This window comes from Trichechus manatus, unplaced genomic scaffold (genome assembly GCF_000243295.1).
Source record: "Trichechus manatus latirostris isolate Lorelei unplaced genomic scaffold, TriManLat1.0 scaffold00014, whole genome shotgun sequence".
Classification (NCBI taxonomy): Eukaryota; Metazoa; Chordata; class Mammalia; order Sirenia; family Trichechidae; genus Trichechus; species Trichechus manatus.
The window spans coordinates 10,865,434-10,877,570 of NW_004443950.1; the positions used below are offsets into that span (position 1 = coordinate 10,865,434).

A 12,137-nucleotide genomic window follows, 5' to 3' on the forward strand; every position below is an offset into this window, starting at 1 on the left:
CTAACCTAAAGGCTGGCAGTTCAAACCCACCAGCCTCTCCAAGGGAGAAAGATGTGGTTGTTTGCTTCTGTAATGATTTATAGCCTTGGAAACTCTATGGGGCAGTTCTGCTCTGTCCTACAGGGTCACTATAAGTCAGCATTGACTTGACAGCAGTGGGTTTGGTGTAAGGAGAGCCGTCCACATCTTTGGCATTTCCTTTGTGCACACACCTGAGCATACCTTCTTACCTCATCAGACTCTCACAGCTACATGCAGTGATATGTCCTTGTATTGCCCCCCCATTCACAGAGGGAGAAACTGAGGCTCAGAAGGGCAAAGCAACTTGCTCTAGATACCAGCCAGTGAGTGACAGGTGGATTTATTCCTCATCTGCCCTTCCTTGTGCTTCTGTTGGCCCCCTAGACAAATGCTCTGGGTGTCTGGAGCTACTGCCCTGGGAACTGCACCAGGAGGGCCAGATCTGAAGGGCAACAAAAGTAACTTGTGCCAAGATGTCCTTTGAATGGTTGTTTGCACTGAGGAACTAGTGAAAATACTCCAAAGGCAGAGAGGTTCTTGTTTCGTTGTTTTGAGAGTGTGAACTTTGTCCAGGAGCTCCAGGAAAGTGAAGAATTAGGGGGCTCAGCACTAGAACTAGGTGCTCCCCAAACCCACTTCCTCTTCCTCCTGGATATACCGTTTGCCTGTATTTCCCAGCATCCCTTGCAGTCAGGTATGACCATGTGACTGAGTTCTGGCAATGGCACACAGGCAGAAGTGATGAGCACCTTTTCCTAGCCCGGTACATAAAACCCTCCCACAATCCTCCATTCTCTTTCCCCATCTGCTGGATGAATGCACCAGAGCTGTGACCCTAGAGAAGGGCAGAGCCATAACAGCGGAGACTGAGTCCCTGGATGACCACATGGAAGGTCACCCATAGACCAGGAATGCCTGCTTAGACTTCATGTGAAAAGAAACAAACTTCTATTGAATTGAGCCACTGAAATTTTGGAGTTGTCTGTTGCAGGAGGTCGTCTTTCCTGACTTTCTTCTCCTTCCCCAGTGTCCATCCTTATAAAGGGCAGGTTGAGGTTGGGTTATTGAGTGAATGAATGAATGAATACAAGAATGAATAAATATCTGCTTAAAGCTCTAGACTTGGGAGTTTTATCAGATCCCCCTGACAGCTACTCCCAGGGTGAGCCAGGCCTGGTGGATGGGAACTCTGGGATGAATGTCTGAGCTTCCTGTTAGCACCTGGGCAGCTACCCTCAGGTCCTTGTGTCCAGCCCTGCCCCCCCCCACAAGATGACCTTGGGAGAGTCACCTCACATCTCAATGTCAATGGCTGGTCCCCCCAGGAGAGAGGGAGCTATGGCGCCCACCACTACCTCACAAAGACAACAAATAAATGCTGAGGAACAAAAGCAGGCACTGTTTTAGAGAATTTATTTTCTAGACGGCCTGGGATCAAGGGCAGGACAGAGCCCTAAGGAGGAGAGGGATCCCAGGACACATGAGGGTCCTGTTCGTGGCAGGTCAGCACTTCCAGTGCCCATGGTAGGCATATCACCCTGGGCTTCAGGGGGGACACAGACTCTTGAAGATACTGAGCTTTTTGGCTGGCAAAGTGTCATTTCCCATCCTTGGATCTGAGCCCCACAACCACCCTGAAGGTGAGTATTCCCATCCTTATTTGTCAGGGAGGTTCAGAGAGGTTAGATGGTCTCCTCAGGGTCACACAACTCCAACCACCTTGCTGAGCTGCATCAGATGCCCTTGGAAGGGAGCAAGGACATATAAAGCTTATTTCCTTTATCTAGGGATCTTGCTGCCCCCAGGGAGGTGAGGCTAAATCCCAAATCCCAGTCCTTAGCTTGGCCTGTGCCACTCTGAGGACAACTTCCCTCCAGGGCTCCTTCACTTATTTCTGCCCACACACTCACACAGAGAGCCGGCTACCACAGCTGGCTGCCTCCCAGGGCCAGGAACGCTCCACTCTGTTCCCCTCCTTCACAGTTCCTAAAATTCTCCCATTTACTCATTTGCTCTCTTTCCATATACAAATATAACTAGAGCTTGTAACACTAAGCCAAGCGTACTCGTTCACATCATAGCATGAATTTAGTTATTACCAGCTCTTTGGGGAAGAGGAGGGGAAAGCGAAGTGTGGGGTACTTGGAAGAGGGCAGGCTTGGGTGTTGGGGGTTGGGGGAGGGGTAAAAGCCTGAGGGAACTAAGATGGGTATCTTTATAAAGGTAAAATAGGCAAGAAAGGTTAATCTGGGCAAATCTGGGGCTTCACAATTGACCCAGCTGGCCCCTCTCTAGGTGACCTCGAGTCTGGATTTTGGAAAGGGATGGGGGAAGAACATTACTTTTACTGTTCCATTCCACAGCCACCTGCTGAGCTCTGCCTTTGAGCCAGGCCCTGTGCTCTGTGCTGGAGGCACAGAGACAAGAGTTACCCAGTTGTGAAGCTTGGTTCAGCCAGTGGGGCTGGAGGACAAGCCCCCAAATCCTGAGGATTCTGGGCAGATGGTGATCAGGGCTGTTAAGATGGGCAAAGGGCCAGGGGAAGTTGAAAAAATGAAACTTGATTACTGGTTGCTTGGGCTGAGCTATACCCTGGAGGGCTGGTGGGGTTGGACATATGGAGATGATGGGAAGGGCATTCTGGGTGTCAGGAATAGACCATGCAAAGGCTCCAAAGTGGAAATGTATGGCATGGGTCTGGAGAACAGGGAGGCCAATATGCATGAAGGGAGAGGGTCAAGGCTGGAGACAAGGATGAGACCCAAAGAGCCAGGATGCCAGGCTCTGGAGTTCTGACTTCAGCCTAGGGCAGTGGGGAAGGGTTTAGAGCAAGGGAGTGACTAGTCAGGATTACGGGCCCTCTGGCTGCTGCGGGGCAGAGGGTGGATTGGAAGGGTCAGAGGGGATGTGGGGAGGGACAGTGCTGGGGCCTGAGGATGGCAGCCACCAAGATGGAGGTCAGGGAACGCAGAGACCTTGGCACAGGCTTGGGTGTTGCGGAGCAGCTGTCATGGTGGGGAGGCTGGGCGCCATGAGCCTTCCCAGAAGAGCCAAGGCCGTGGTCATTGGGGGCAGGGTTCTTCTCATTAGCGCAGCTTCTGGAGAATCTTCTTCACCCAGGGCAGCCTGGGGTCAGCACAGATCTCCCGGTCCTTGACGGTTAGCAGGCTGGAAGGAGGAGACACGAGGGGGATAGCGCAGCAGCTTTAGCATGCAGCATGGATGCCACACACCCCAGGGAGCTTAGCGTTTATGGGTCACCTCGTGTACATGGGGTCCAGCATTTATGAGTCACCTGCAGTATGCAGAGGCATCTGCTAAATAGAATGGCTCAATTCAGGAGGCAACTGCTGTATGCAAAGCACATTTCTCAATGGGCAGAGGGGTCGGTGAGCAGCAAGAACTTCTCTGCCCCTCAGCCTCTTCCTTGAGTGTCAGGTCAGGCCACAGAGCAGAATTTCCAACAGTCTAAAAATACTCCCTGACATTACCTTTGGAGAGAGAGTATTGGGTAGTGGCTAAGAGCATGGGCTTTGGGGACAGCCTATCTGGGTTCAAATCCTAGCACCGCCACTTGCTAGCTGTGTAATCTGGGGCAAGTCACTTAACTTTTCTGAGTCTCAGGTTCCCTAACTGTAAAATGGAGATAATAATCATAATCCAACCTCATAGGGTTTTGATAACAAGTTGATGTATCTATTTTTGTTAGGTGCCATAGAGTCAGTCTTGACTCATAGTGACCCTACGTATAATAGAACGAAACATTTCCTGGTCCTGTGCCATCTTCGCAATCGTTGTTTGAGCCCATTGTTGCAGCCACTGTGTCAATCCAAGAGGGTCTTCCTCTTTTTCACTGACCCTCTCCTTTACTAAGCATGATGTCCTTCTCCAGATAACATGTCCAAAGTACATGAGATGAAGTGGGTTTAGGACTAGCCTGAGAGGCAGAGGCATCCCCCTCCCCACCGCCCTTCCTGACTCTCAAGAGCAAGGGCCTATCCAAAGGGCCTGGGGCCTCCTGGACCCCTGCCCCACAACCAACAAAGAGAGAACAAAGATGGCAGCAAGTTTGAGCTCAGCCCCATGGGCAGCCTTCCCCAGCCGCCGTGTGACACTGGGCAGGGTTCAGCCCCTCTCTGGGCCTCCATTTCCCCACGTGTCAAGCCACATTCTTTCTAAGGTCCCTTCCAGCTCAAAATCCAATGATCCCATGTGAGCCGTCTTATGTTGAGCACCTGTGATGTGCCAGGCATTGAGCTTTTACACCTTCCCGTTGCTGTTACTGCGCGCTCTAAAGCTCACCAGGCCTCAGAACCTCGCTCTGATGTTTCCCCACCTGTGTAAAGGGCATCATAACAGTACCTGCTGCATAGGGTTGTTTCAAGGATTAACTGAGTTAAAACTTTCTCAGTTACAACAGTGCCTGGCACTTAGAAAGCATACTCTACATGTTTGGGATAAATAAAAAGAAATGAAGGTTTTACTCCCATGATACAGATGGGAAAAGCTGAGGCTGAGATGAAGTGACATGAACTCTGAGAGGACTTCCAGCTTTAGCCTTCTTTGTTATTCACCTGCAGACCCCTCTCTGAGAGACGGAGTCAGCAGGGAGGAGAAGGAGATGATGGAGTCCCAAACGAGGTCATGAGTCTTCAAACTGAAACACCCCCAGGGTGGAATTTTGCCAGCTCTGAAGGGTTGGAGAAGTAGCCAGAGGGGCTGCTGCAGAAAGTGGGAGCCCACCTGGGGGCAGGAGTAGGTTTAGGCCCCAGATCAAGGAAAAGAAGCAAAGGAGCAAAGAGGACGGGAAGAGCAAGAGCCTCAGGAGAAAGCTCTGAGCAAGGACCCAGGAGTCCTGGGTCTAGCCTGGGCAACCTTCCCCTCTCTGAGTTTGTTTCTTCATCTATAAAATGGGAGTGATCACACCTTCTCATAGGGTTGTTGAGAAGATTAAACAAGTTAACACAAGTCAAATGCTCAGCACAGTGCCTGGTACATAGGAGTTAGCTCTTAATATTATTCTTCTAGTCAAAAGTGGCTGCCTCCAATAACTCCCAGGGACCAGGGAAGACCCCAGTGCTTTTGATGGGAGCATCTTTGCTGACTAAGAAGCAGTAGGCACACTGCCCATTACCTGCACTGGCTCAGGCACCCTGTTCATTCAGCTTTACTTCCCCAAAACCTAGCCCAATGCCTGGCACATAGCAGGTGCTAGATAATATTTGTTGAATGACCACATTATTTTTGTTCTTGGTACACCCAAGCTAGGGCTGAGCTGTCCAATCCAGCCAAGCCCTCCCGGATGGCATCTGGACTCCAGGCTGCATTCCTCCCATCCCTGGGTCTACCCCCCCCCCCCACCTGTACCTGGGCCATCCTGGGCCACACCTGCTAGGCCTTCCAAGGCTCTGACTCCCCAGGCTCCTACTTACACCACGCCAGGCCTCCGGCAGGAGTCCGAGGTCCAGAAGAAATATTTCACCAAACGCAGGGGCAGGGGGTGACGGATATAGTCCCGGCAGCAGATGCTGTCCTCCACGTTGGCGCCATAGGGGCCTGGGGAGGTGGGATGATGAGAATTCACAAACTGGGGCACAGAGGTCATCCTCAGTCCCAACCCCTGACACTGGGGCCCTCCAGGCTCCAGGGAAGAGATGCAGTTTTTCTGTGGAAGGTTGGTGTCCGGAAGATTCTGGGTCCTCATAGACTCCACCCTCAGGCCCTCTGAGAAGCCACTAAGTGCCCAACGTCTACACTCTGGGGTAGTCAGCTCAAGGGGAAGGGTCTCAGATCAACTGACATCAATGATGCCCTCAGCTTCTAGATGAGACTCAGAGACTCTGGGCTGGATGGAGCCTTAGAATCTTGCTGTTCAAAGGGAGGCCCATGGACAAGCAGCATCAGCATCACCTGGGAGCTTGTCTCCAGCCCCAGACCCGCTGAATCAGGTGCACATTTTAACAAGATCTCCAGGGGATTTGTAAGCACACTAAGGTTTGAGAAGCCCTGCTTCAGATCACATCTACTCTGGCCCCCTTCACTGTGCAAATGGCTAGGCTGAGGTCCAGAGAGGGGAAGGACTTGCCCAGGGTCACAAGACCAGGGCTCAGGGAGGGTGCAGTCACACAGACCTGGGTTTGAGTCCTGCTCTGCTCTGAGTCACCAGGCCACCCTGGGTAAGTCATTTAACATCTCTAAGCTCAATTTCCTCCTCTGACCAAGGAGGTAATGATAGTACTTACCGTATGAGATCTTTAATGGAGGGGAGGCTCTCAGGAAACCCAATAAGTGTGAGCAATTATTGTTCATGTCTGCCTGATTCCCAGTCTAGTGCTCTTTCCCCTACCCAACATAGGGTAGGAGAACTTACATTGGGGCACAGAGAAGTCAGAAACCCAGTGTTGAGGGCAAGTACTGGAGCAAAAATGGGCTGGGGGGCAGGACCAGCTTTCCAAGGGAGGATTCCCTACCCTAGTTCCTGCCTTTCCCCATTCCAGCGGCCCCTCTTGGTGGCTCCTACTCTACACCCCAACGGTCCTATGCTCAAGCCTCTGGGCCAGGGGTTCCCCAGGCCATACCCACCACAACCCCCCAACTCAGCTGGAATAAATCCGAAACTCCCAGGCTCAAGACAACCCATTTAACAGATGTGTAAACTGAGGCCCCAAGAAGTGATATGATCTGCCCGAGACCAGAAGTCAGTGGCAGACTGGGGTCTTCTGCTGGCAATCCATGCTCTGTTCACTACATGAGGAAGACAGCCCAGTGTCTGACCCTGGCCTCTGCAGGGAGCCTCCCTCTCCCCGGCCTCACCTGCCTCGGTGCCTTGAAGTGCCACAGCAAGGAGGACGAGGGCAGCCAAGAGTGGGGTCTGTAGGCTGGCCATGCTCCTGTCCTATGTGTCCCAGCCCAGGTGTCTGCAGTCACCGGAGGGCAGAAAGTTCGGCTATATAAGCACTTGCTACACCCACAAGTCTCAGATGCTCACTCTTAGTCACTGGTGAGGCCAGAATCTCTGACATTCAAATGTGAAAGGAGAACTCTTGCTTCCTCCAAACTGCAGGAAATTCTCTGTGGCCGGGAATCACTCAGAGGGGACCCCCACACTGTCCTCCTCTCTGGGTCTCCAGGGACTTGAAAAATCCCCCTCCAGCTGGGCCCCTTGAAGGCCCGTGCTCCCCAGGGTCTGATCACAGTGTAGCATTGGCCATGTCACTGGATGTCTCTGGGACTCAATTTCCCCATTCGGGGATGTGGGAGATGGTTTCACCAACCTACCTATCTATCTCAGACATTGTAAATCATGTGAGAATGTGGACAGGAGCTAACAGCCCCAAACCCTCACCTGGAATTGAGGCCCAGTTTGTACCCTTGGTGACCTTTATCATTGATCTCTCTCTTCAAAGGGACAGGTCCATGCACCCGTTGAGTTGGTCTCTCTGCCCCATCACCAGCCTCTTCCAGGGTTTCTCGCAACGTCTCAAATTGGGCAGTTGGTGTTCCACTCAAGTTTGCAAAGAGCTTCCACACACATTCATGACTTCCTTCTGTTCTTCCTTCCCAGCTGCCACCAGGCTCCTCTTCATCCACCCCTTCTCAATCTCTCACTATGTCCCACTGGTTCTACTTCCTAAATCTCTGGGCTCTGCCTCTCCTCTCCATCCCCACTGCCCTACCCAGCCACATGGCACCTCCATCTCAGGCCGGACATTGGCCCCCTCCACCCCCTTTCCAACTGCAGCAGCCAGAGTGAGCTGTCCAGACTCAAAGGTACACGTGCCTCCCTCCTGCTTCAAACCCTGCTGTGGCTCCCACTGACCTGAAGGCAGAGCCCAGGCTCCTGACTGTGGCCTTCAATGTCCTCTTTCCAGACAGGTACCACCACCTCAGATCATACCACACTCTTCGCAGTTCCTCAAAGAGGTCAGCTGGTCTGTCCCGGGCCACAAATGTCCTTTCCACTTCTCTACCACATAAACTCCAACTCATGCGTCAAGAGCAATTTGAAACGTCAGCTCTGTGTCATCCTGAGGATGTCAAAACTCTCTGGGGTAACCTAGAATGGGAAAAATGGGGTGGATTTCTCTTTCTTAGGCCCCTCCTCAGAAGCCCAACTCCAAGCTCTTGGAAGGCAAGGGTCTCCTTTTATTTGTCTTGGCATTCCCAGAGTCCACCAAGGGTTAGGCATGCAGTGGGTGCTCAGAACACATCTAATGAAACAGGAAACCAAGGCTCAGAGGAAACAAAGGTCATGCAGCTATCAGTAAGTGGCTGCGCCGGGCCTGGAACTCAGGACTTAGGACTCCATTTGTAAAAGGACCCATCCATTCATTATTTCATTCATTCATTCAACAAATATTTATTGAGTACTACAGTAAACAAATGACGGTCCCCCAGAGATGTCCACGCTCTAATCCCTGGAACCCGTGAATATGGCAAAATGGAAATTGCAGATGTGTTTAAGGATTTTGAGATGAGGAAATTATCTTGGATTATCCAGATGAAAACAAAACAAAACTCATTTCAGACTCATAGTGATTCTATAGGACAGAGTACAACTGCCCCATAGGGTTTCCGAGGTTGTAAATCTTTACAGAAGCAGACTGCCACATCTTTGTCTCGTGGAGTGGGCTGGTGAGTTTGAACTGCTGACCTTTCTGCTAGCAGCTAAGTGCTTAACCACTGCACCACCAGGGCTCCTTACGGGCCCAGTGTAATCCCAAGGGTCCTTATAAGAGGGAGGCAGCTGGGTCAGCGTCAGAGGAGATGTGACGAGTGAAGCAGAGGTCAGAGTGATGCTGACCCATGAGCCAAGTAATGTGGGTGGCCTCCAGAAGCTGGAAAAAGCAAGGAAATGGATTTTCCCCTAGAGCGTCTAGAAGGAACACAGCCCTGCAGACATCTTGATTTTAGCCCACTGAGACTGGTTTAGGACTTCTGACCTCCAGACTGTAAGAGAATAAATGTGTATTATTTTAAGCCACTAAATAGTGTGGTAATCTGTTACAGCAGCAATAGGAAACTCTTACAGGCACCTACCATGTGTCAGGCACACTGCCGGGATTTGGGAATACAGCAGTAAACAGTTACAGATACAGAAGTTATGGAGTAGTGAATGGAGTTTGTCTTCTAGAAAGACAATAAGCAGGTAAACAAAGACCAAACAAGGTCGTGTCGGGGTGTGATGAGTGCCGTGAGGAAAATAAAACAGAAAAATAGAAAGTGACTCTGAGGAAGTAATTTGGGGCAGTGCAGTCAGGAAAGGCTTCTATGAGGAGGTGAAATTCAAGCCGGAAATCTGGAAGAGAAGGAGGAGCCAGCCTGTGAGGAAACAGCAAATGTCAGGGTGAGAGTTTGGGTAGACAGATGTGGAGGGAGTGGGGCACAGTAGGGAGGCAGGATGGGAGAGGTTGCCCAGCCGTGGTTGGGGGTGTGGATGCATCAGGAGCCTCCTGACTGGATGCCACCAGAAGTACACAGCATCATCTTGGAAGAAGTCTTGTCAAAAGGAGTTACCCAATCCAAGACGGAACAATTGGTCTCTACTCACTTGGAACAACAGAGGAAGAAGAAGAGTCAGGAATAGGAGAAGTATACGGAATGTGTGGCTAATTGCCTCTATGAACAACTGCCTCCTTTGCCATGAGACCAGAAGAACTGGAGGGTGGCCTAGCTACCATGACTGAACACGTTGATCAAAGATTCCATAGAAGAATCCTGATCAAAAGGGGGAACATGCAGAACAGAATTTCACATTCTCATGGACTCCAGACCTCCTGGAGCCTTGAAGGTTGGATGAACCCCTGAAACTATTGCCCTGAGATGATCTTTAAACCTTAAACCAAAAATATCCCCTAAAGTCATCTTAAAACTGAACAGTAGTTTAGCTTAACTAGTAAAAAAGATCTGCCTTGAGCATTATGCTCTTTTAAGAACTATCTGTATGGGATCAGATTGACAACAGCAACACAAAAGATTAGACAGGAACCTTAGGGGGCAGTGAGTTTATATTAGTGAGGGAGGAACAACGCAGAAAAGGAGAGTGAGAATAGTTGCACGACTCAAAGAATGTAATCAACATCACTAAATTGTACATGTGGAAAGTGTTGAATTGGTGTATTTGCTGTGTATAGTCTCAATAACAACAACAAAATAGATAAAATTTAGGGAAAAAAATTAATGTTTTTTTTTTTGAGGATTATACAAAGCTTTATTCAATCACTTAATCTTCACCAAGACAATTACTTATCAATTAAGCCAGATAATTAGATGACAAAAACTTCTACAGTTTTTTTTTTAATATGCTAAAGCTTTACATGATAATAGTGAATATTATAGAAAGAGCTCTGGTTTGAGAATTATTCTACCTTAAGTTACTATTTTTTTTTAAATTGTACTTTAGGTGAAGGTTTACAGAACAAATAGCTTCTCATTAAACAGTCAGTACACATATTGTTTTATGACATTGGTTAACAACCCCATGACATGTCAACCCTCTCCCTTCTCAACCTTTTTTTTTTTGGTGAAAATATACATAGCGAAAGATACACCATTTCAAAAATTTCTACATGCACAATTCAGTGACATCGATTGCGTTCTTCCAGTTGTACTGCTATTCTCACTTTAGATGAAGGTTTACAGAACAAAACAGTTTCTCGTTAAACGGTTAGTACACATGTTGCCCTGTGACAATGGTTAACAACCCCACTACATGTCAACATTGTCCTTACTCAACCCGGGGTTCCCTATCACTAGCTTTCCTGTCCCCTTCTGCCTTCTAGTCCTTGTCCCTGGACTGCTGTGCCTCATTAGTCCCGTTTTGTTTTATGGGGCTGTCCAATCCCCAGCTGAACGGTGAACCTCGGAAGTGACTTCGCCACTGAGGGTGTCTGGGGGCCATACTCTCGGGGTTTCTCCAGTCTCTTTCAGGCCAGTAAATCTGGTCTTTTTTGTATGTGTTAGACTTTTGTTCTACATCCTTCTCCACCTCTGTCCAGAACCCTCTGTTGTGATCCTGGTCAGAGCAGTCAGTGGTGGTAGCCGGACACCATCTAGCTATACTGGACTCAGTCTGGTAGAGGCCTTGGTAGCTGTGGTCCATTAGTCCTTTGGACTAATCTTTTCCTTGTATCCTGTTCTCTTCATTCTCCCTTGTTCCCGAAGGGGTGAGACCAGTGGAGTATCTTAGATGGCTGCTCACAGGCTTTTAAGGCCCCAGACGCTACTCACCAAGGTAGAATGTAGAGCATTGTCTTTATAAACCGTGTTATGCCAGTTGAGCTTGATGTTTCCCGAGACCATGGTCCCCACAGCCCTCTGCTCAGCAATTCAGTTCCTCAGGGAGTCTGGATGTGTCTATGGAGCTTCCGTGACCTTTCCTTGTACAAGTTGTGCTGGCTTCCCCAGTATTGTGTACCGTCTCACCCTTCACCAAAGATACCACTTATCTATTGTCTATTTAGTATTCCCCCCCTCATCCCTCGTAACCAACAAAGATTGCTACTTTTTGTGTGTAAGCTTTTTCATGAGTTTTTACAATAGAGGTCTCCTACAATATTTGTCCTTTTGTGATTGACTTATTTCACTCAGCATAATGTCCTCCAGTTTCATCCATGGTATGAGATGCTTTACAGATTGATCATTTTTCTTTATCGTTGTGTAGTACTCCATTGTGTGTATGTACCATAGTTTATTTATCCATTCATCTGTTGATGGGCATCTAGGTTGTTTCCATCTTTTTGCTATTGTGAACAATGCTGCCAGAAACATGGGTGTGCATATGTCTATTCGTGTGATGATTCTTATTTCTCTAGGATATATTCCTAAGAGTGGGATAGCTGGATCGTATGGTATGTCTATTTCTAGCTTTCTGAGGAAGCGCCATATCATTTTCCAAAATGCTTGTATCATTATGCATTCCCAACAGCAGTGCATGAGTTCCGATCTCCTCGCAGCCTCTCCAACATCTGTTATTTCCAGTGTTTTTTATTCATGCCAGTAATGCTGGGGTGAGATGGTATCTCATTGTGGTTTTAATTTGCATTTCTCTAATGGCTAGTGAACGCGAGCATTTCCTCATGTGTCTGTTGGCCGCTTGAATGTCTTCTTGGTGAAGT

General features: G+C 49.1%; 1 protein-coding gene across 1 annotated transcript; it reads right to left on the reverse strand.

The window, feature by feature from the left end:
- Positions 1-3,107: 3,107 nt before the first annotated feature.
- CCL22 (C-C motif chemokine ligand 22) lies at positions 3,108-6,938 on the reverse strand. Its single transcript, XM_004371670.2, has 3 exons — positions 6,835-6,938; positions 5,454-5,577; positions 3,108-3,189 (listed from the first exon to the last, which is right to left on the reverse strand). The coding sequence occupies exons 1-3, from the start codon at positions 6,905-6,907 to the stop codon at positions 3,108-3,110; spliced, it is 279 nt and encodes a 92-aa protein (XP_004371727.1). The 5' UTR covers positions 6,908-6,938.
- Positions 6,939-12,137: the final 5,199 nt, after the last annotated feature.

Excerpts from the sequence above, each read along its gene's own strand:
- CCL22 (XM_004371670.2), bottom strand. The coding sequence starts at position 6,907 with ATGGCCAGCCTACAGACCCCACTCTTGGCTGCCCTCGTCCTCCTTGCT. Across the intron at positions 5,578-6,834 it reads ACTTCAAGGCACCGAGGCAG|GCCCCTATGGCGCCAACGTG; the intron begins GTGAGGCCGGGG and ends CCACCTCCCCAG. Across the intron at positions 3,190-5,453 it reads TGCCGGAGGCCTGGCGTGGT|CCTGCTAACCGTCAAGGACC; the intron begins GTAAGTAGGAGC and ends TCCTCCTTCCAG.